Here is a 21943-nt window from a genome sequence, read left to right on the forward strand (position 1 = left end):
TCTTCTTCTCCATCACCGCCCTCTTGCCTCATCACCGCTCTCAGGTTCAGCGCCTATCGCACAAGCACCTGGGCTAGAACAGGACATGACGCATGAGGCGCATGGCGGATATGCGACAGTATGACCTGCGCCGGGAGCGATCCGCCGAGTATTGCCAGATGGATTCCCCTCGCGCGGACGCGTAGACCACCGCCCGGGGCGTCTTTCTCACTCTCTCTGATAATTCCACGTCACGTAGCGTCACGTCACGTCAATAGCAGCAATACTAGGGTCTAGCAGCGTCAGTTAGCAATAGATTCCATTGCCCAGGTCGACCTCGGTCCAGTCGATCCTCGGAAGGTGGATTGATCGATCTGCTAAAAACTCGTCTTGGTTAATACTACCTACGTTAACAGCTGGGTAAACTAAACCCGGGCAATGGTCGTGACCTTCTCCGTCAGGGTGCTGCCGCGATCCAGTCCAGATTAGGCCGGCGCCGTCTTGTATATCATTGCCGCGTCGGTAAAATCGCCTAGAAGCTGGAACACCATCTGAGTGAAGGGTGTGGGCCTGCCCAGGGGCCAGATCCCACAGACGCGACCCTCCATCACAGCCTACATAGTACTTTGCATTGGTTGACTGGCCTGATGGTGCGGTAAAGGATGGACGAATAGGGTCACCCGTAAGTGACAGACATGAGCCTGTTTCAGCAACTGGGACAGCGCGACAGCCGCACAGCCAGTTACGGAGGTGCATTGATGCCATGCTTTGTGTGCTGGTTTGTGGCGTTGTGTCCCGTGTCTGTGTGCAATTAAGGACGGGCACAGAAATGCTACGTTGAAAAGAAACAAGAAAAAAACAGAGCAGACATGTGAAAATGGGGGCCAATATTCACATGCGTCGGTGCGCTGTAGCTGTCTGTCTACCTGCCCAATTGCCCAATTTGTGCACTCGACCAAAACACAACAGCAAAACAACAACGACCAGGCCGTTAGTTCATTTGAGTCGGTTGGGGCGTACAAGACTCACACAGATTTTCAAATAGCCTAGGTATGAACTGGATACCTATGTAGCCGACCAGCTCGTGGCCGACAAGGCTGTCTTGAACATCGACTGATTGCACAAGCTCTACCTAAGCGGCTTCCCCCTTTTTTTTTTTTTTTTTTTTTTTTTTTTTGGAAGACCGAAACTGACAGCCAATCCGCACCGGCGCCAGGCCAAAACAAGGAGGGGCTGGAGAAGTAATTTGGTAGAACACGGTCCGCTGCTCAGGATTGAGGTCAGCAACTGACTCCATGCCTATAGTCTGTAAATTGTGACGTATTGTGAGTTGGGTTAATATGTTATATCCACGGCAGTCATAAAGACGATACGAAGTTGGTTTATTTCTTAAAGTTGCTTAGGCCCCTGGTCTATCGGTCTGACAGTCAGTCAGTGCACACTTTTGTTCATCACAATTTACCTGGGGGTGAGATTTTATTTCGCCGTCTTCCGACCAGTCGGTCAGTCGGTCAGCCACCAGCTTTTCTAGTTTCTACTGTCCTTCCTGTACGCAGTAGTCAACCAATCTCCCTCCCACTTCGTCCGAAATCCACTGGCGTTTAGGCCAAGAAGACACCAAGGCACCACCTGATCATTGACCATCAGTCATCCATCCATCCACTCTAATTATTCCTTCCTTTGTTCCGGCTGCCAAGCAAAGACCGAAGAGGGGCACCTGCAGGACACAAGGAAGCTTGCACCAACCAAGAACCACCAACAAACAACAACCAAGCAAAAGAACCCCAACCCAACCGAAATCGGACTTGTACCGATTGTGCACCAAATTCATCCCATCCCATCCAAATCAATCAAACCCGTCCCGTCAAATTCTACCCGCCCGCGTCTATCCCCTTGTTGGCCCCGCCCGTGACAAAGTCAACGGCCACCCCCGCCGCCGGGCGCCGTCAGCCATCGTCGTCACTACTGGTTGGCTGGCGGGTTGCTACTACGTCCCGCCACGCCGCAGCAGCTGCGTCTTCATCTGCAAGGGGAAACGTGGGAAAACCTAGGCAATAATATCGAACAGCGCAAAACAAACGCTGGCGGTGGTCCAGATCTCCAGGGCAAAGAGGGTTGGCCCTGTGGCTGGATCAAAGTTTTGGCTGTGCAACCAACCAGCCTCACCAAAAAGAATTACTGCAGTAGATTTATTTTTATTTTACTTTTTCCCTCTCACCCGCCGAAGCTATTGGCATGGCTATACAGTGAGTGGCTTGGACTGGGTTTTGCGGCAGCAGCCATCTTGTTTCTCTTTGAGAGCTTTTACCCCTTTCTTCTGCGCATCGCCGTCTTGGAACCGACCTTGAGCTCCGCCTCTCCAATTCCGGGAATTTCCTACCTGCAGCAGCAGACACACACGTACGAGATTGGCATCCATGGGTGTTCGACACATGACGATGCTGCTGTGAACTGCTGCCGACCGGCCTCCAACCTTGTCCATTTGACTCTTTTGCAGCTGGCAACAGTCGCAAAGGACAGACCGCTTCTTCCTTTTTTTTATTTCGAATTTTACTCTTTTCTCCATTCTCAACAAAAGACCCCACTTTCCACTTGGGAAATTCGATCGATTTGGTCTGCACCGCCGCTCCGACTCCACGAACTCCACAAAGCCCCCCCTCAAGAATGACTGGACAGACTGTCGGTGACCAAACAGTCAACGATCATTTTACAGTATAGCACAGCACTGTCCGCCCAGCTGACCCAGTCGGCGGCTTTCTCTGTTGAAACGTGCCCTTTCTTTGTGGTATTTCTGTCGTGTATATCCTCTGAGTGACAAGTTCAATCAGCCACCACATTTGACGTTTTCTTGTTTCACTTTCATAAGGCTTCCGGAAGGCGTTGACAACGAAAGCTTGCCAAGGGTTCGTCTCGGATATCGACTCCCGTTTCCCTAGCGGGTGGGTTGCTTTGTTGTTTTGACGGGATTACTATTAGAGTACATTATCCCCCCCAATTCTTCACCTGCCCCTCCTGTCACTTGGCCGTGACTCAATAATCCGGTACAGCTTTTCGGCTAGCAACCCAGGGACACCCCCAACCCAGACAGGGGCCTTTTGCAGCCAAACCCTGTTGTGCATGTCGCGCTAGAGCTGCACAACTGGGACGCCCTACAACGTGCCAATAAAGGACTGGCTATTTTGGATCCTCCTGCGCGTTTGCGGGACTGCTTCGCTGGACAAGAAGTAACCGGATACATTCCGTATACGGCCCAGAGAGTCCAGCCCATAAACAAACCAAAAAACCCCCATTGCCCATCAGTCTCCATAGGGGCCTGTGAAACCCAGACCGCAACTTCTGAACCCCGTCTTTTGCACACAATTCACCCGGCAACGAGCCCTACTGCCGAGTAGAAATCGAAGATCAGAAAATAAGAACAGGGCTGGCTTGCCTGACAACCCTTGGCTTCACTTCGCTTGCCCTGGACTATTGCAATCTGCCAGTCTCCATCATAGCTGGTTAACCAGGACGCCCACAGACCGCTCATCACCGAATTCCAAATAAAGAACGAAAAAAAGAAAATAACCAAATTCCAAAGTTTCGGTACCGCTCAGCTATACAAGACTCGAACCCCCCTTCATTTGTCCAGACTTCTCTTTTGCCCTTGGATCTTGCCGGTTTCGATGCCATCGTCAAAAGCACATGTAAAGTCGAGGCCCAGAAGAAATGTCTCGACTATCGCCGATCCCGCGCCGTGGCTCAAGATCAAGCATGCGTTCAAACACCACCTACCACAGCTTCCAGGAAGTTGAAATGTTTGAAACGCCCATGTCCTCGGGGACGTTTGCAACTTACGCCATGACTCCCTCCAAACCGACATCGTCAAACATGTCGACAGAGGATTTCGAGTCCACGCCCATGCGCCGACAGGACTCTGGCTACGAGTCTCTGCCACCACGGAGCTCCAAGCGCAGGGCGTCGACTACGTCGTCGTCCAACTCTAACAACTCAACGCCTCGACCCCGGAATCGCCCGGCCGTGCGTAGGTCGCCCAAGTCCGGCCCAGTCTCGTACATGCCTCGTTCCAGCGCACAGCAGCTGTGCCGCACGCGGTCTCACTCGGCGTACACGCAGCACCAGTTGTCCCAGTCGCCAGTGACCTACTTTCACTTTCCTGCGATGCCTGATCCTGCCGAGGAGGCCGATGAGACGCCGTATTCCCAGCAGCATCCACACAGCCACCAGGTCCGCTCAGTACCCACCAGTCTTGACTACGGCGCCCGACCGATCCGGCCGTACTCGCCTACGACCCCCGAAACGCCCACATCACCGTCTTACCCGCCTCTGCCGCCGCAGACGACGCACTACTGGACGAGCGACCGCACCAGGAGGCTCGAGTATGCTGCCATTGATGCTGCCAGTCGCGGCGTCAGGGGCTGGGTGATGCGGCACATAGTGCCCGACTGCTTCATTCCCAAGAGTAAGAAGGGTCAGCACCTCGGTTTCGACGATGACGGTGGCAGCGTGAGGCGTTACAGACTCGATCTGGACGAGGATGACGTCCTCTGCCACGCCGAGAAGAACGACTCCCGGAAGCAGAAGCGATGGCGTCTATGGGGTGCTGCGACGACGTGAGGAAATTAAATCCCTCGATTTTGCAGTCCCCGTCTATTATTATCTCTGCTTAAATTGCGGAACAACTTTCCTTTGTAGCGAAACGCGACCCATGCCCCCTATCACGAACAAACCACCCTGCCTCAGCCTATTATGACCTGCCCTTCCCCCCATCACTCCACCAGCACATATCATCTACAATGCGTTTTAATCACTTGAACTTCTTCGCGGCACACTTTTATACATTTTTGGCACACTACACTTGATACACGTTTACACATTGGCACCGGCGTTGTATACCCTTGCAATTCGCTGCACTTACACCGTACCCCTAGTCGCTTGTTATCGCATCACTGGAAGGAGCTGTTGATTTTTTTTGGCTTATGTTTTGTTTTTGGGGCAAGAAGGGAGATTGATATCATTGATATTTTGACCTCTCTTGCCCATTTTGGAATTTGGAAATGCCTAATGTTGGTTTTTACATCGAGATTGCATCTGGGTTGCGAGAGGAATTTGCATGGTGGGGGCCAAGACCAAAGCGCCCCAAACGGAGTTTGTGAACTTGAACAGGATTTACCCTGCCAAGATGAAATCTACACAAGATGAAGCCGATTGGCAATGCTGAGTACCGGTATTGTCAGATTGGATTTAGAGATGTCAGATATTTTACAAGGTCAATTACATAAAATATTTGTCCCTCGCATTAATGTCGTTCCCCTGTTGACTATTGCATATTGCATACTCCCCCCCTGTCTTGTCAAGAATGTCATGCATGTGAATGTGACAGGGTCTCTTTGCACACATGATCCTTTTTTTTTTTTTTTTTTTTTTTGCTTCTTGCAGGATTGGGCAAAAGGTCCCTCATGCGTTGAAAAAGCAACACTTTTGGGTAGGGATGCACTGCAGAATCAGCTGATCCCTTTCTGGCTCTGGAATGTGTGGTCTGTATAGGCACACACCGACCACGAGGTGGGATTGTCCAGAAAAGGGTCTCGGGAGACGTTTGAATGAGGCTAGCCTGAACGTCGATCGAGATGATCGGCTGATGCCGGACCGGCAACAGAGGCGAGGTGGATTCCTTTTTGTCATTTTTTTTTTCTCCGGCAAAAGGATGACATTTTTGAAAGGGGGGGTTTGTTTAACGATGGTTTATTTTTAGGCCCTTTCTTGGTTACCCTACTCCGTACCGTACGTATGCTGCTGCAGAAAGGCGACGACGGGCTAAAATTTCACAAGCTAAGCTACCTTTAGCGAGGAGGTTCCAGCCGGTTAGGGGGGGACGTAGAGCAAGCCACGAGACGTTATCTCCGGCTAACCTTGCGAAGGAACCAATGCAAGAGAACAAACTTGGGTAGGTTAGGGGGGGCATCTGTACAGTAGACTGACAAAACAAACACACGATAAACGGGGAAAACCGGGAAAGAGATAGAGAAGAAAAGGAAACAAGGCACCAAACATCCCAAAGAACAAAAAAAAAAAAAAAGAGATCAAAGACTTGCAGGTGGGTGCGAGTGGTGTCTTTCACATGGACGTCCCCTTGGTGACATCCTTCACCGCGACACCCAACCCGGGCCCATTCGGACCGATGACGCCAACACCGCCGCCACCCGCAGCTGCAGCGACGGCGCCGCCCATGCCGACGCCGACGTCGACGAAGTGCACCAGGCGGCTCACCTCTCTCCCTCGGTGACCTTGGCAATCCCTACACCCCTGGCGGGCAATCTCGAGGCCGATGATGCCGTCCAGGTGCGTGCTGCTGATGCTGCTGCTGCTGCTGCTGCTATTGTTGGCATTGCCACCGCCGCCGCTCCCCACCCCAGTGACGCCGTTGACGGTGGCGCCAAGCCCGGTCCAGCTGACCCGCTTATCCCTCGCGCTGGTCTTGTTGTTGTTGTTGCTGCTGCCACTGCTGCTGGTCGTGGTAAAAGACTGCACGGCGGCCAGGCTGGTGGACGAGGCGTGCGAGGCGATGGCGGCGAACTCGCGCTTCTCGGCCACGTCGCGCTCAATGGTCATGATGCTGTCCAGCACGCTCGCGCGGTCGCAGTTGGCCAGCGTCGCCACCTGCTCGGGGAACAGCGCCGCGAGGTAGCCGTGCAGGCCGACCACGGGCGGCGCCGAGGGCATCAGCGACGCGAGGCGGCCGACCAGCGGCAGGGCAGATGGGGTTATTCTCGTCAGCAGCCGCCTCGTCCAGGCTCGTTTTGATGGTGGCGCGGGGGCTGGGGTCGCTGGTGTGGTGTCGAGAAACTCGCGCTTGTACGCGGCGGCGCTGCTGACGCCGAGGGCGGGCAGGTACAGCGGCGATGGCGGCCTGGCGGTGCCCGCGTGGTGGTGATGAGGACCCCAGGCCCGCCCGCCGCCACGGCCACCACCGCCGCTCAACACCGGCCCCGGCCCGTTGACGACAAAGACGCCGCCGCAGAACCGCCCATCCAAGTCCTCCCTCACGCTGCGCAGCACGCCGATCCGCGCAAAGGGGTCGCGCGCGTGCGCAAAGTGCTCAATGTGCGGACCGGGCCGGCGCGCAATCGCCTCGGACGCCGCGGCAGTAGCGTGCGGTCCTGCGCCGGGGCTCAGCAGGGCGGGCGAGGTGGCGCCCGACGACTCGGCGGCGCCCCTGCCGTCGCCCAGCGGGAGGACGAACTCTGCGGCTGCGGCGCCAAAAGTGTAGACCTCGAGCTTGGAGAGCTTGTCGGGGGGCAGGTCGGCGCAGAGGTGCGAGAGCACGCGCGAGGTCTGGATGGCGCCTGCGTTGTGGGCCAGGACGACCACCCTGTTGGCCTTGTTGTCCTGCAGCGCGGAGCGGATGGTGTTGTAGAGGAGCGTGTTGGGCGACAGCGCGGGGATGGCGCGCCCGAGCGGGAGGAGGGCGAGGTCTACCGGGAGGCCGTAGGTTTTGGGCAGGAGGGCGGTTATGGGGCGGTTGAAGAGGCGGGCTAGGAGGGGGAGCGTGGTGTTTTTGGTTGTGCGTGGGCTGTGTGATGTTTGTGCTGTCGTGTCAGCGGTGGTTATTTGGCAAAGAATCGGACCATGTCGGCGAGACTGACCTGAGACTCATCCCAGCAACAAAGAACCAGCGTTCATCCTCTCCCTCGCTATTGTGAGTCGACCAGATACTGCTTCTCGGAGCCCTACCCACCGACTCGGGCTGTGCAGGCCGAGGCTGGCAGTAGATGGACTCTCCGGCATTCAGCAGACGCGCGATTCCCCAGATCACGCACAGCATGGGGAGCAGCCAACCAGCAAAGAACACACCAGGGAGGAAAAGCCATATAGGCGTGGCGAAGAAGAGGATGTTGAGCTCAACAGCCGACACGGCCAGCTGCAGAACCAAGTCGGCAAGCTCGCCCCACCGGGAGCCTGCATTCTCTTCCCCGATCGCGGCGTGCTCGTTGGCGAACAGGCCTTCCCAAGCAGACAGGGCGAGCTCGGGCAGCAGCTTCACCAGGTGAAAGGCATCGCTGCTCAGGCTTTGTGACAGGGGCTGCTTCTGCGCCCTGGGGACGGTGCCGCACGCGCCGTCGATCAGCGGCGGTATGTAGGTTATCGGAGACGACGATGTTGGGGCTGTGAGGTTTTGGATGCGCGGCGATTCAGCCGGCGAATGCAGAGGGGACAGCCAGGGCATGGCGATGTGGTGCTTTCGTGGTCCTTTCGTGGTGCCGTCTGCCTTTTCCGTGGATTACTGAGCAGTAAGTGAGATAAAAAAAAAAGAGTGACATTCAGGTTGGAACCTGTCCAACTAAGGAGTTGAGCAAAAGAAGGACCTTGGTTGGTAAGTACGTGAAAGAGCGAATGACCAGGAGCAAAAAAATCACGCAAGCTTGGCCAAGAAAGCGAGGCATTGCCACCTAGTTTTTATAACATGCTCGCCTGGCATTTGTTCTGTCGCGAAGTTTCGCGCATCTTCGTCCATTCCAGGAGGTGGTCGGAATGCGCGTGTTGTTTGCGACGGAGAAATGCATTCTCTCAGCTGCCAAGTTGCTCACCCATCCAAAAAAAAATCCAGACCTTCAAAAAAGTATGACAAGGGATTTCGAGGTAGTCATGTCTGCGAAAGTTGTTGGTCTTTTGAGAACTCATTCGACTGACAGACATCCTGTGTAGCGTTTGATCGCTTGCCTGGGCATGGGAGCATGATGGTGCGGTTATAGCCCCAAAGCCACCAAGGTCGTACCGCTTCAGACCAAACCTCCAACCTTGCGTGTTTGGATACCACATACTCAAAGGGAACATGCACACTGATTCCATGAGCATTACGCTGAACCGATAGCGGACATATGCTAACCAATGTTCCAAGTGATACGAATACCAGTTCATGGGTGGGACATGAGCTAGCAAATGTTCCAACCTCCAACTGATACCAGTTCGTGGAATTGTGCACACTTTGACAAATGTTCCAACCTCCAACTGATACCAGTTCATGGGTTAGCCCACCGATGCCGAATCCCGAGAGGCAAGGAAGAGGAAACTCTATGTCATTAATCTTCAAACTGTCAAAGTGTACTAAGAAACAACAGGGAAAAAGAAGAACACCAGTCGGTTCCATGGCCTTTTGTCTTACCATTACCTCAATGCAGTTCATGCGGGTCTTAAAGTCAAAAACGCCTTTCCAAGTCACCCAGCCTTGCCAGCCCATCCTTTTTTTCCGTGGGTCCGCATGTAGATCTTCAAGACAAAGGAAACGATAGAAGAAATGAATGTCTTTGGTTGCAGGAATAAAAAGAATAAAATATAAAAAATAAAATAAAAAACCCCCCAAAAATTAAAAAAAAGTGATCATCAAAAAAATGATGTCAGTCCAAAAAAAAAAAAAAAAAATGCAAAACATTATTTCCTAGAGATCACCAATCTCACCACCTCCTTTGCGCCGCCCACTGGTGTAGACTCGCAGCGTAGCAGTGATCGCACAGGTGCAACCTGGGCGATTCCTTGGGTCCTCTGCACTGAGGGCAATATGTGACCTGGTACTCCTGATTATATGTATTTTGCGACTGGAGATGTTGTTGTAATCGCTGTTCCAGTTGCTGTTGCATTTGCTGCTGCAGCTGCTGTTCGTGACGGTTCTGGTACTCTTGCGCGTATTGGAGTTGTGTTTGCTGGTACTGCTGCTTCAGTTGGATTTGACTGGGATACGGCTGCCTCATTTGAGAATGCGCTTGGCCAGAGTACTGCTGTCTCTGTTGTTGTGGTGGTGGAGCTGCTGGTACTGCTGGTGGTGGCTGGCTCTCGTACTGCTGCGTGGGCTGAGGTTGTAGCTGGCTCTGAAACTGCTGATTAGGTTGTGATTGTAGTTGGGTCGGGTATTGTTGTCTATGTTGTTGTTGTTGTTGTTGCGGCGGTGGTCCCGGTGGTAATAGTGATGCCGGGGGTCCAAGTGATGCCGCTGGTACTAGTGATGCCGGCGGTGCTAGTGGTGCTGGAGGTGGTGGTTGGCTCTCATACTGCTGCTGAGGCTTTGATTGCAGCTCGCTCGGATACTGCTGATTAGGTTGGTGTTGCGCCTGGTTCGGGTACTGTTCCTTTGGTTGTGGTGGCACTTCGCTCGGGTATCGTGGGGTCGGGTATTGTTGCCTGCGTGGTTTTGGCGGTGGTGTCTTTGGTGCCTGTTTCTGGTACGGTTGCTTGTCTTGGCCCTTGTCCTCGTACAGCTGCTTGTACTGCTGAAACTGGCTCTGGTATTTCTGCGGATAACCCATCTCCTCATAGCCCGTCTTGACCGGCTCCAGCGGCTTGAGCTGCGCAGGCGCGCGACTGGCCCTCCTCTCATCGACCACCTCGGACGCCGTCTGCGTGTGTATGGTGGTGATGTCGTCGTCGTCGTGGTCGTACGGCGACATGGTCCCATAGACAGACGACGGCCGAAACACCGACATGGACGACGTGTGCGACGGCGCCGCCACCAGCATCCTCCTCCGCGTCTCGCCGCACCAGTCGCACGTCGGCTGGCCCTGGCGAGGCGGAGACGATCCGCAGTCGCAGCACATGTTGAGCTTGTACCGCGCCGTCGCCAGCTCCCGCCCGATCTTGTCGAGCGGGTAAAAGTCGTCCGGCAGCTCCATCCTTGTCCCCGGCTCCGGTCTTGCTGGCGTCGAGGTCTTTGCTCCCAGAACATGCCCCGACCCTGGCATCCGGTGTGAACCTGGCAGCTCGGCCATGGATGGTGGCGGCAGGTGTGAGGGAAGAGCCAATGGCAACGATGGCACGCCCGACGGTCCTGCGTAGCAGCGGGTGACCACGGCTGCTTCCTGCAGCGGGGGCTTGTGGAGCGTTCTCGGTGCCGGTGCCGGCGAGGATGCAGGGCGGCACTTCTTGACCAGACGCCGCGGCTGGCGCTCGCTCGGGTAAAAAGTCGGGTCCTTGACTTCTGGAAACGGGTCGCTTGGACGTATGGGCAGCTGCGCCGTGTTTGCGGGCTGCCGCTGGTTGCTGCGGTCGCGCGGGTGAGGGGTGCCGCGGTAGTGCGCCGAGGTGGCCCTGCGCTTGTTGGACTGGACGGGGCTGCCAGCCTCGGGAGCTGGGCTTCGGCCGCTGGACGACAGCCTGCGCCAAAACTTCTTGAGCTTGGAGCCGCTCCCGGGCGTGGCCTTTCCGTGCTGGGCCGGCGAGCTGTGGCGCTGGTGCGTCCTGCCGCTGTTCTCGTTCATCCAGTCCCCCCAGTCGCAGACGGGAGGCCTCGAGACGCCGTTGGCGTCCACCGTGCCCAAAGCCGACTGCCTCGGCGGCTGGCGTGAGCCCCGTATGGACTCGGCATAGGTGGCAAAGTCGAGCATGGCCACCGAGGGGCATATCTCAATCTCTGGCGACGCGTTGTCGCTGCGGATGTGCTCCCCTGAAGTGTGCGGCCTGCGTTGGAGGGCAGGGCGGGACGAGACGTGCTGCAGCATTCTAGCGGGTGTGCGTCTCCCCGACACGTGAGTAGATTCCGAGTTGGTTCTCGACAGAGCAATCAGTCCAGCGTATCCAGAGGTCGCCCTAATCCAACCAGAAGTGTCGACATCGGCCGGGTCGGGGAGAAAGGCCGACTTTGGCCGCTGTTGCTTGTAGCGGTTTTCCATGGCCTTTGGGGGCCCCCCATCGAGAAGGGACGCTCTCTATTTTCTCTCTCCCTGTGGATGGGACTTTTTTTTTTTTTTTTTTTTGCCAACCTCCCTCTCCCTCAGGAGGAACACGAAGTTATGGGACAAGAAAAGTGCTTGGCACGAGGTTTAAGTTGCTGTGGATGGGGATGCGTTGGCCGGGTTTGGGGGGAACAGAAACAAAAAAAAGAAAGAAAAAAAAGAAAAGAAAGAAGAACCCATCAAAAAATGGGGAGTTTTGCGCGCCACAAAGGACAAAAAACGCGGGACAGATGGAGGCTTTCTTGTCCTTGGAAACGGACCGAGGAAAAGCAAGCCCAGAAAAGAAAAAGAAAAAGAAAGCAAATGCAGACGGCGCGCAAACAAAAGACGAGAGATAGTTCCACCCGCTATTACGAGGCGGGTAGCAAACTTGCTGAAACACAAAATCCCGGGCCGTCCTAGAGTTCGTGATGTCTTTATTCCCCCCCAAGACACCGTAAAAAAATAACAAACGTGGCTGAAGAGACCCTTCTCGAACTCGACGGGGATGCAGGGTTCCCGGCAGCAGTACCGGGAGACACTGTCTCTTTGCGTCAATATTTGTGGGAAGCCCTGCCAGGAAACCTTGTCTTCTCGTTGACGTAGGCAGGACACCCGCCCAGCCCATTGATGAGCCTAGAGCAGAAGTGTCTCTGAGCAGTAGCCCTCCCCCTGCAATTAAAGACATTTTTCTTACGTCTACCGGGTGATTTGTACAGTTCATTGGATTTGCTTCTCTTGTCCATCTATATCTGGCCAGGTGCCTTCTCCGACTCCGAGGCCCCAGCTGCAAAGGAGGCTTTTTTTCCCGATGGTTGGTCGTGTCTTAGTGCTCCCTCTCTGTGAGTTTTTGTAGTCATCAGGAATCGAGATTTTGATTTCCAATTCCATCATGGGTCTGGACTGCCAAAGAAAGAAAAAAAAGCATCCCAAGTCAACCCCGTCATAAGCAAGCAACAACAGGCAGGGTCCCCATCCAGACTCCCCAAATTGGCAGTGTGCCACAACCGGAAAAGAAACCCCCTAACCGGCTCCATCCGCCAACACATTCATTCCCTTGAGAGCTGTACCTCCTGAAATAGCATTGAATTTCCTCCCCACTTTAAGCAACCGCTCTCTCTTTGCATTTGCCAGTTCAAATCTTCCTGCTCCGTAAACCTCCCCCCCGCCCCTTTATCTTCGATCCGCCATCCATGAAATCCCTTTCGAAACCATCAGCGTCAGCAGCACCAACGGCAGCGCGATGGCAAAGTACATCCAGAACAGCCTCCCTCCGGGCCCGTAGCCCTCGGACATGCTGAATAGGCTCGCCACCCACGACAGCGGCACGAAGATGAGGGCGACGTAGGCCAGCCGCGTCGAGTTGGCGGCGTGCACCACCGAGTACCTCGCGTCGAGGATCTGCACCATGGACGTCGCGACGGGTATCATTTGCTCGAGGGACTGGCCAAAATCTTGCAGCTCGGATTGCACGTGGTCAATGTCCTTGAGTATCAATCTCCAGGGAGAGCGCTTGTCTTGTGTCGATGCAGTGTCGCCAGTGTGGTAGTCTATGAACTCGGCAACGATACTGAGCTTGTGCTTGCTCTGCTGGCACCGACGTCGCCACCGCTGCAGGTCGACAATGTCGTCGTTGTGTAGGCGCCGGGAGAGGTCCTGTAGGTTGTACTCGTAGTGCTTGAGGAAACGGCTTGCTAGCTTGGTGTAGAGCTGCCATTCCGACATGACCATTCGCGTGGGGAAGTACGCGAGGCTCAAGACGTCATTTGCTGGTGGAGAAGTTGTGTAATAGTGGACAAGCCTCTCCAGTATCGACTGTTTCGTATCTTGGCTGTAGTTGGATCTAGTAGTACCGGATGCTTGGAAGGATGAAAACGACTGTGGTGGTTGGAAGGATTCGTAGCTAGCGTGCAGAGGCTCAAACGTGTACGGAATAATCACGCCTGTTTTTGATTTCGCGGATTTGATGGGCGGATCAACCAACACAAGACCTAAAAAGTCACGCAGATTAGCCACCGGGCCACCGGTAATAATGATATGATGCTGGGGCCGTAGCAAACTAACAAATCCAATAACTCCCTAGCTGCTTGACCACTAAAGAAAGGCACCCCCTGGCTAGGCACAACTGTTTGCCCGACAGAGAAGGGAGCCTGCGTATGTTGCGTGGTATGTTTCCTGCAGTAACAACCGAGTATGGCGCACTTTGCACTGTTTGCAGACCGCCGTCGGTAGTCGTGTATGTCATAGTCAGCACCTGCTGGTAGTGCAGGTGTAGAAAGCCAGCCTCTGCAATTCGAACTGGAGTGAGCGAGTATGCAGGGCCCGGCGGCGCATTTTCGAGGTTGGGAAATTCGGTGCCGACATGTCCGGCAAAGAAGAGCGGATCAACGTCTAGCAGTGCCCCCAGAACGTTGATCAGAGAGTGGTTGACGTCTTGGACCACCAATATTCTTCCTTGTGGTCTGTTTGGATCCGCCAGAAAGCTAGAAAGGTCAACCTCTTTTATGGGTTTCGCGTTCGTTGTCGCGGGGAAGGTGGAGTCATAGTCCAAAGCTATTATACTTCCGTCGTGGCACTCGCTTTTACTAGCTTTCTGGACGTAGTCAACTAGGCATTTGACAGATGGGATCTGAATGCTTCTGTATGAGATGAAATCCCAGTATGATGGGTGAGCCGGCGACATTTTGCCCTTGGACGAGCGAACAAGTCTTTCAATTCACCAGGCGGGGAGAAAAGGCCTCCCTCGTCTTAAATGAATGGCACCATTGTCTACATGCCTCATGCAGATAAATGCCTTGCTTGCTGGTGGAACTAACAAAAAAGAGCACTTGGTCGTTCTTGCCTATGTTGCCTCCAGCTGCCAAGCCCCGAAAGCAAAATTCACCGACAAATCTCACTCTTTTGAGGCTCCGCAGGTGCTGGAATTCCCCGCATCCACACACCACCTTCCCAGTTTCCTTTTTTTCTACTTGCCTCGCTTCAGCGGCTAATACTCCTAGATGATTGGGTGGCCACGTCCCACCTGGCAGGAGGTGGTCGTGAATGGCTGTGTGCATAGTTATTGAGCCGCAATCTGACATCTTCTGTCCCTCTCTAGAAATAGTCGATTTTCCACCATTCGACGCAACTTTCCAACATTGCTTTTCTACACCATTCCGTGGCCCTTGCATGCAGTGCCATGCACTAGTAGTTCTAGAGCCAGCTCCCTCCAAGTATCAGCAGAGCCAGAAACCGGAGTGCCGATCCCTCAACATCTTTATCGTCAAATACCCCTATATGGTCAATCTGTTTGCTGCATCCCTATACTGTGGGCACGGAGAGGAGGCTCTTCACCTTCAGAACCACATTGCGAGACACACCAACCCCTAATCCATTCAAAGTGCCGCAAAATGACGTCGACTCCCACGAGGCTTGGCCTGCGCCCAAGGATCTCAACACCATGGCATCCGATTTGGGCCGAGGAAGCACCACTACACAAAAAGATCGAGTTTTTCAGCAGGGATTGGGACGAAATTGAGCCTGTGGGCGTCTTTTTTGTCGAGAAGTTATGGCCGAAATTGCAACCCGAGTATGAGAAAATGCTCTCCAAGGCAAAGGACTACCTTCTGGAGCAGATTAGCAAGGACAGGAACGTTTGTGGTGTCACGGCTTTCGTCGAAGGGCGCGTCAAGGACTGCAAGTCAATTATGAGGTCTATCGAAAGACGCAGCAAGGTGCGAGAGACTGTTATCACTAAGGATATCCTGCACGAGGTTCATGATCTCGTTGGACTGAGAATTATAGTCGACACTCGGGGCAATATTTTGAAAATGGACGACTTTATCGATCAACATTTTCAGAAGGTGCAGGAAAAGGACGTTGTTATTTTCTCCCCAGACAGACAGCCCATTGATGCGCCTCAAAACCCGGCCGAATTCGGTGCCTATGAGACCCACAACCACCATATTCATCTACCGGAAAGTTGCGGCCTCACTCCTTTTCACAAGGTGATGCTGGAAATCCAGGTCACAACTATCGGCGAGGCTCTCTTCAACATCTTTGACCACGAGCTGACCTACAAGGGTCACGCTGGCCCCCTGGAGGGGCAAGCTCGAGCCTGGCTTGATACCCTTCATGGATCTGCGAAGCAATTGGGGATAGCCATGAGTCATCTGACAGGCGGACAGACAGGCGACAAGGCGTCAAGAGCGCACACGCTCATAAAAGACTTTACCAAGACTGCGCAAGAGACACGCTTGTCAGGCCCACAACAGTCGATCTTCGAAGAGAAGGAACAGAGCCTGAGATTGCTGAGGTACGTATCTCTGTAACTTGATGTATCAGATGATGGGAAAAAGGGGATCTGACATATTAGCAGCTCGCTTGCCCACGAACTCAAATATCTGATCCCCGATAGCCAGGGTGCAACCGAAAAACAACGCGAAAAGCTTGTTCAAAGCTTCAAGTTTCCGCAAATGAACGACCGCCGTAACAAGGTAGTCGATTCCTATTCGGATACTTTTGAATGGATTTTCGAAGGAGATGGTCAGATCAATGCACAAATCGAGACAAGTCACTCTCAGATCTGTGGCAATTGGCATAGCATCGAAGAATGTCCTGACAAACACAGACATGCTCGATATTGTGACAGTTTCAGTGATTGGATACAGTCCGAATCCAATCTTTACTGGCTCAGTGGAAAGCCAGGCTCCGGAAAAAGCACGTTGGTCAACTTTATCCTTCGAGACTCGCGCACCCAAGACCTTCTCGACCAATGGAAACCTGGTACAATCAAGATATCTCACTTCTTTTGGAAAGCCAGCAGTTCCCCATGCAAAAAAGCATGAGAGGAATGTTTTGTTCTCTCCTGCACCAACTCGCCTGTCAGAATGAGTATGTCCAACATTTGATTATGAGTAGGATTCCGAACTGGTCAAATAAAGACGACTACTCAGACTGGCGCCAACAGGATCTTGCTTCTCTGCTCGACAAAACACTTGCCTCAATTCCAACCCCGGTATTTCTTGTCATTGACGGTCTCGATGAAATCTTGACAAATGAGACTTTGGACTTGGTAAGCGCAGTAAACCGGTTTCGGGGGCTGCGAAATGTCAAGGTCTGTGTCTCGAGTAGACCAGAGCCGTTGTTTCAAGCGGCATTCAATGCAGAAAAACAGCTTAGACTACAAGACCTTACGAGGGGCGATATGCACAAGTTTGCTTCCAGTATAATCACAGAAGACTGGTCCACCGCGAGAGGATACGACAAAGAGGGCGTTGACGAACTCAAAGGCTTGCTGGCACGCAATGCCGAAGGCGTTTTCCTCTGGCTTGGCTTGGCTGGAGAGAGTCTCAAACGTGGCTATCACAAAGGTGATGCCTTGGAAGACCTGCGAAATCGTCTACAAAGTCTTCCGCCGGAGCTGAAAGATCTCTACACGGAAATGTGGCGGCGGTCCAACGAGGACACGCAATCAAATCGCGAAAGCGGGTCGTTTTACATCAAGCTGCTGCTCGATAGATACCCCAGCCAGATGAACCTTATGAACTCATTGGCGTTCGTCATGACCACAACCAATCATGAACTACAACGCAAGTACTTGGGGCATCTGGACCAAGATGTAAACTGGGATTGGTTCGCATCCCTCTGCAAAGAGACCCAGAGGCTCGTAGAGAATCGGTGCGCGGGGCTCTTTCAAATCACTGCAAGTTTCGAGTTTCGTCTGGGACCAACGGCTCCCTTTGACTGGCCTCCCTCAGAGCTACGCCTACATCCAGAAATTTCAGCCTTGTTCGATATATTGCCTCTTAACGTCAGCATTGTGCACCGCTCGGCCTACGACTTTCTGACAGAGTCCGAGGAAGGATCGAGAATCCGAAGTTTTGACCCGTCTTCTCCAGCTGATAGGAAGTCGCAGCTTCTGCGGGGCTACCTAACTCTCGCAACAGTGCTCGGCGGGTACATCTTCTTTGAGTTTAGCGACGCTTTATCGTACCTGGTTGCTTGTGAGGAAATATCCGAAGACCTACTGCGAACATGTGCTCTGCTTCTACAACAGTTAGTTACGGCAAATCACTTGCGAGATTCTCCGGGGCTTCGTGACCTTACCCTTCGGCGTCACGTAATCACACACCTCCTTGAAAAAGCTACGGGTAAACGCCAGTCAAAGTCTGCCTTATTCAGAAAACTTCTTCGGCATGGCAAACCCAAGCGACGAGCATCTCGGATTCTACGCGAGTGTTTAATCCGGAAGTGGAACTCCCCCAGGTTTGATATTGCCTATGAGCTATTGAACATAGCCGACGACCAAGATTTTGACGTGTGGGCTAAAGGTGTAACTGGTGGTGACCCACGTCACTTTATGCCCTTGTCTCGAATTGACATTTGGCCAGCGCACAAATATCTAGACACAATACCGTATCTTTCAGCCGGCGCATTGATTCTCTTCTGCGAGCTCAAACACTCTATTGAAAAAAAGGTTAACACGCCTGAGGAGGGAAATTCAATGCTTCTTACTCAGGAACGTCTGAGCCTTTCCGAATACCCCCACATCTATAATAAGCTCGCCTGGGCAGATTGCAATGAATTCATTCCATTAACGATCCGATATTGGCCCAATTATCCTTGGCATAGAGGAGGAGACTTTTGCTTTGCCATTCATCCATTTGTGAGGGAGGGGGTCGACCTTCCGGCTGGCGACAGCAGAGCCACTTACAAATGCATATTCATCACGCTGAAATGCAACTTGGCATTTTTGGCAAAGGCGCTTTTAAACTCGGAATCCTCAACAGAGTTCACCAACAGCTTTGGAGGCAACGCATTCTCGGCTCTGCCTTTTGCTAGTCTCATGTTGATCACCTACACCTGGAGACACAAATCGAGCGCGAGTTGTATTTCATCAATTCTCCCAGCGAACGAGCGCGTCTCTGCTGAGATCATGAGCCAGATCTGGCCGTGCTTTCAACACACGGATGAAGGAATCAAGCTGGAAAAGACGCTGGATATGGTGCGAGAGTATTTCAGCGGTGGCAACAATCACTTTAAGCTCCTTGAAGAGCCTGTGGGACATTATTTAGCGAGGGAGGATTGTGGCTACAGGTTTGTGAAAGACATTGACCCCGAGGAGCTGGAGCTAGAGTTGACGATCAGCGGCTTCGGGCCGGACTATGTTTTTGGATCGGAGGTGGATCCTGATCAAGAAGAGGTGGATTCTGATCAAGAAGAAGAGGTGGAAGATTGATCGAGGGAGAAGCAGGTCTGCATACGACTATACGGGAAAAGGCTACTTTCCATACGGTGTTTAACAATGGTAAAAACTTTGGCTAGTCCACTAGGAAAGGGATACAGCGGTCTTTTTCGTCATCTAGCTTGACGCAATATCGAAATCGCCGAGGGCAGCTTTGGTGACCGTCTTATTGCGGTTTTCGTCGCAGGTCCAGTCGACCATGATGTTATAACTTATCAGGGTTCACATCAGCAAGGGGCGGCTTGCCGCTTTGTGGTTAGGATGATGGCCACCTTGTTTACAACCGCAGAACACCGCTTTTGTCATTTCCCCGCGCAGTTTTGAAAACCATTAATGTTACCATGATGTAACTTTTCAACCTTTGGAGGGGATTTATATTGCGGAAGGATTACCTTAATTGGTCCGGGCCTGGATTCTCGCGCGGCTGGGGCAGCCTTTGCCCCCCTTTCCCTTCCTACCTGGCCCATCCAAAACCGAATCAGGGCTGCCAGAACCACCACCGCCGGTCGGGGGAGGGACGTCAATAGTGGGAGGGTTGCCCGAGGGATGGTTCGTCCGGGCCTGGATTTTCGCGCCGCCCTGCGTACGGGGAAGATTAGGGGCGGCCAATACGTGTTACGACCAAACAAGTTGGGCCAGCACCAAGGAGGCCAGGTGGGGTCACACCCCTCCTGACGACATTCGCCAAAAAGAATCACCGACCGGCGGGAAAGGATTACATAAGGGGAAAAGACACGTGACATCACGTAATTGCCAAAAAAGGGATATAATTAATATATCGCATATTAATTATAACAAAACAAATAATATGTCGGCTATGGAATATATTAAGCATATTACGTCGAGGGATATAAATTATATAAAATACGTTTATTACCATATAAATAAATTCGATTTTAGGATTGTTTAACAGCAATTAAATTTTAATTAACCTTAAAATTTATTTGAGAATAATTATAATTTCACCCCCAATTATTAAAAACCCCAATTATGTCACAGACCTGAAGGACAGCCACTGGGCTGTCGCTTAGTCATGACCCCTGTCACGTGAAGGCGCGAGGGCCGAGCGCCTCGCGCGCGTATATCTACGCGAAATCTCTGCAGTCTCCGATATGTAGCTCCTCGAGCTACGTCTTCGTCAACAACCACCTGCTACCCCGTACCTGGAAGACTAGATAGCCAATATACTCTGTCCTGTTACCTGATCGCCCGCACCTACCTGTCCGCCCTGCCTGCCCGTGACATTACGTAGCTCCTTCATTAGGTGCCCGCGATGCCTGCGTCACTGCAACCCCCGATCTTAACCGATTCGACCGAGGAACTGATCGAACACCTACAAGGACACCCTGAACAATGGGTGTCTTACATCTCCGATTCCTACCAAAAGCTGCAACTATTGCACGATAGCAACGTCCGCCTGAACTCCTGCCTAGAAATGCAGGAAGCCGAGACCCAACGCGCCCGCGCCGAAACGGACCGTGTCCGCGACAAGGCGCAGGCCGACATTCTGGCCATGGCCATGGAAAAGGCCTCCGCCATAACCTCCCGGGATGCCGCTTTCGCCGAATTAGAGAAAACACGGTCCGAACTGAAGGAAGTTCGGACCGTAACGCTACCCACGGTACACATAACCACCCCCGCCCCAACTACCAACACGCCTGTTGAACCCCTTATGGTTACTCCTATGGGAACGACTCCGCCGCCTGCTTCCGAACATCCCGCCTCCGCCCGCCTTTCTGAACGACTTCCAGACCCCGATAAATTTACGGGCGCCCGCTCCGACCTCCGCCGCTTCGCCACCCAAATCCGGGGGAAAATGACCTCAAACAAAGACCGCTTCCCCAACCCCGAATCACGCCTGATTTATGTAGCCGGTCGACTGTCCGGTAAAGCGTACAACCTGATCCTGCCCAAAATGGTCGGAGGCACACCCCAATTCGGAGATTATACGGATCTCCTCCAATACCTAGAGGAGGCATTCGGGGACCCCGACCACGTCCAAAACGCACAAAACAAATTATACGCCCTGAAGCAGCGGAACGTAGATTTCGCCGAGTATCTGTCGGAGTTCCAACGCCTGTCTCTGGAAGGAGAAATGCCGGAGGATGCCCTCCCCCCTCTTCTATTCCAGGGAATATCGGAAGAGCTCCAGGACATGCTCCTCCACAACCCCGCCCCATCCCGCCAGTACCACGAATTTACCCGACACCTGCAAAGCTTGGATAACCGCTACCGCCAGCACCAGCAGTATAAAAACAGACAGACACGTACCCCTCGGACCGCAGCGCCCCCCGCGCGCGCGGCCCCCCGGACCCAAACCGACATACCGCGGGCCGCCCCCAAGCCAAACGCGGAATTTCCGTTTAACGACCCCATGGACCTAAGCAGCCAACGCCGCCACAACCGCAAAGAAAATATGCTATGCTACCGCTGTGGATCCCAAGAACATTTTGTTGCCAAATGCCCAGAACCGGATACCCGCCGCACGCGGCTGCACCAGGCCGGAATCGAACGATCCAGGTCCAGGTCCAGGTCCCCGCGCCAAATACAAACCAAACTCCCTAAAAACCCCCGCCGCGGCTCGGACGCCAGCCGCTCCAGCAGCCGAAGTTCGAAAAACGGAGCCCGCCTGGGATAAGTCGCCCCCAGGCCGCCAAGGCCGCGCATAGACCGCCGGCGATCCGCATCTCTGCCGCCGCCGTTCACGGGTTCCCCGTTGAAGAGGAATATAACCAACGATCCGACCTGATGATCCTGCCTGCCGAACTGACAGTGGGGGGCCAAAACCTCCCAACCTATGCCCTCACCGATTGCGGTGCGGAAGGAAAATGCTTCCTCGACCAAGGATGGGCCGAAGAACGCCAACTACAAATGTATCCGCTGCGAAACCCATTCGACATCGAAGTATTCGACGGAAGGACCGCCGAAAGTGGGAAGTGCACCCATTATGTCCGAGGACAATTGAGAATCAAGGACCACATCCAGAAAAACGCGCTGTTTTTCGTTACACAGCTAGCCCATTACCCCATTGTGTTAGGAATGC

General features: G+C 53.4%; 8 protein-coding genes across 8 annotated transcripts; 4 read left to right on the forward strand and 4 right to left on the reverse strand.

The window, feature by feature from the left end:
• Nucleotides 1–2026: 2026 nt before the first annotated feature.
• MGG_17257 (uncharacterized protein) lies at nt 2027–2479 on the reverse strand (the record flags this gene model as incomplete). The annotated part of the gene is made up of 2 exons (XM_003717496.1): nt 2380–2479; nt 2027–2157 (listed from the first exon to the last, which is right to left on the reverse strand). The coding sequence occupies exons 1-2, from the start codon at nt 2459–2461 to the stop codon at nt 2027–2029; spliced, it is 213 nt and encodes a 70-aa protein (XP_003717544.1). The 5' UTR covers nt 2462–2479.
• MGG_09965 (uncharacterized protein) lies at nt 2114–5314 on the forward strand. Its single transcript, XM_003717497.1, has one exon. The coding sequence runs from the start codon at nt 3685–3687 to the stop codon at nt 4591–4593; it is 909 nt and encodes a 302-aa protein (XP_003717545.1). The 5' UTR covers nt 2114–3684; the 3' UTR covers nt 4594–5314.
• A 706-nt stretch (nt 5315–6020) lies between these two features.
• Nucleotides 6021–8203, reverse strand: MGG_13635 (uncharacterized protein; the record flags this gene model as incomplete). The annotated part of the gene is made up of 2 exons (XM_003717498.1): nt 6021–7549; nt 7623–8203. The coding sequence occupies 2 exons, from the start codon at nt 8201–8203 to the stop codon at nt 6094–6096; spliced, it is 2037 nt and encodes a 678-aa protein (XP_003717546.1). The 3' UTR covers nt 6021–6093.
• Nucleotides 8204–9428: 1225 nt separating this feature from the next.
• On the reverse strand, nt 9429–11633 carry MGG_09964 (uncharacterized protein; the record flags this gene model as incomplete). The annotated part of the gene is made up of 1 exon (XM_003717499.1): nt 9429–11633. One exon carries the CDS (start codon nt 11631–11633, stop codon nt 9429–9431), a length of 2205 nt encoding a protein of 734 aa, XP_003717547.1.
• A 744-nt stretch (nt 11634–12377) lies between these two features.
• Nucleotides 12378–14578, reverse strand: MGG_09963 (uncharacterized protein). Its single transcript, XM_003717500.1, has 2 exons — nt 13740–14578; nt 12378–13666 (listed from the first exon to the last, which is right to left on the reverse strand). Exons 1-2 carry the CDS (start codon nt 14356–14358, stop codon nt 12849–12851), a joined length of 1437 nt encoding a protein of 478 aa, XP_003717548.1. The 5' UTR covers nt 14359–14578; the 3' UTR covers nt 12378–12848.
• Nucleotides 14579–15064: 486 nt separating this feature from the next.
• Nucleotides 15065–16501, forward strand: MGG_17258 (uncharacterized protein; the record flags this gene model as incomplete). The annotated part of the gene is made up of 2 exons (XM_003717501.1): nt 15065–15969; nt 16033–16501. 2 exons carry the CDS (start codon nt 15065–15067, stop codon nt 16499–16501), a joined length of 1374 nt encoding a protein of 457 aa, XP_003717549.1.
• Nucleotides 16502–16860: 359 nt separating this feature from the next.
• MGG_17259 (uncharacterized protein) lies at nt 16861–17349 on the forward strand (the record flags this gene model as incomplete). Its single annotated transcript, XM_003717502.1, has 1 exon — nt 16861–17349. A coding segment is annotated over one exon (489 nt), but the record flags the coding sequence as incomplete, so codon positions are not given.
• A 1242-nt stretch (nt 17350–18591) lies between these two features.
• Nucleotides 18592–18894, forward strand: MGG_17260 (uncharacterized protein; the record flags this gene model as incomplete). Its single annotated transcript, XM_003717503.1, has 1 exon — nt 18592–18894. The coding sequence occupies one exon, from the start codon at nt 18592–18594 to the stop codon at nt 18892–18894; it is 303 nt and encodes a 100-aa protein (XP_003717551.1).
• Nucleotides 18895–21943: the final 3049 nt, after the last annotated feature.

The sequence above is a fragment of the Pyricularia oryzae genome, chromosome 4 (assembly GCF_000002495.2).
Source record: "Pyricularia oryzae 70-15 chromosome 4, whole genome shotgun sequence".
In the NCBI taxonomy this organism is placed as follows: domain Eukaryota; kingdom Fungi; phylum Ascomycota; class Sordariomycetes; order Magnaporthales; family Pyriculariaceae; genus Pyricularia; species Pyricularia oryzae.

Excerpts from the sequence above, each read along its gene's own strand:
- MGG_09965 (XM_003717497.1), top strand. The coding sequence starts at position 3,685 with ATGTCTCGACTATCGCCGATCCCGCGCCGTGGCTCAAGATCAAGCATG.
- MGG_09963 (XM_003717500.1), bottom strand. The coding sequence starts at position 14,358 with ATGTCGCCGGCTCACCCATCATACTGGGATTTCATCTCATACAGAAGC. Across the intron at positions 13,667-13,739 it reads GCTAGGGAGTTATTGGATTT|GTCTTGTGTTGGTTGATCCG; the intron begins GTTAGTTTGCTA and ends GTGACTTTTTAG.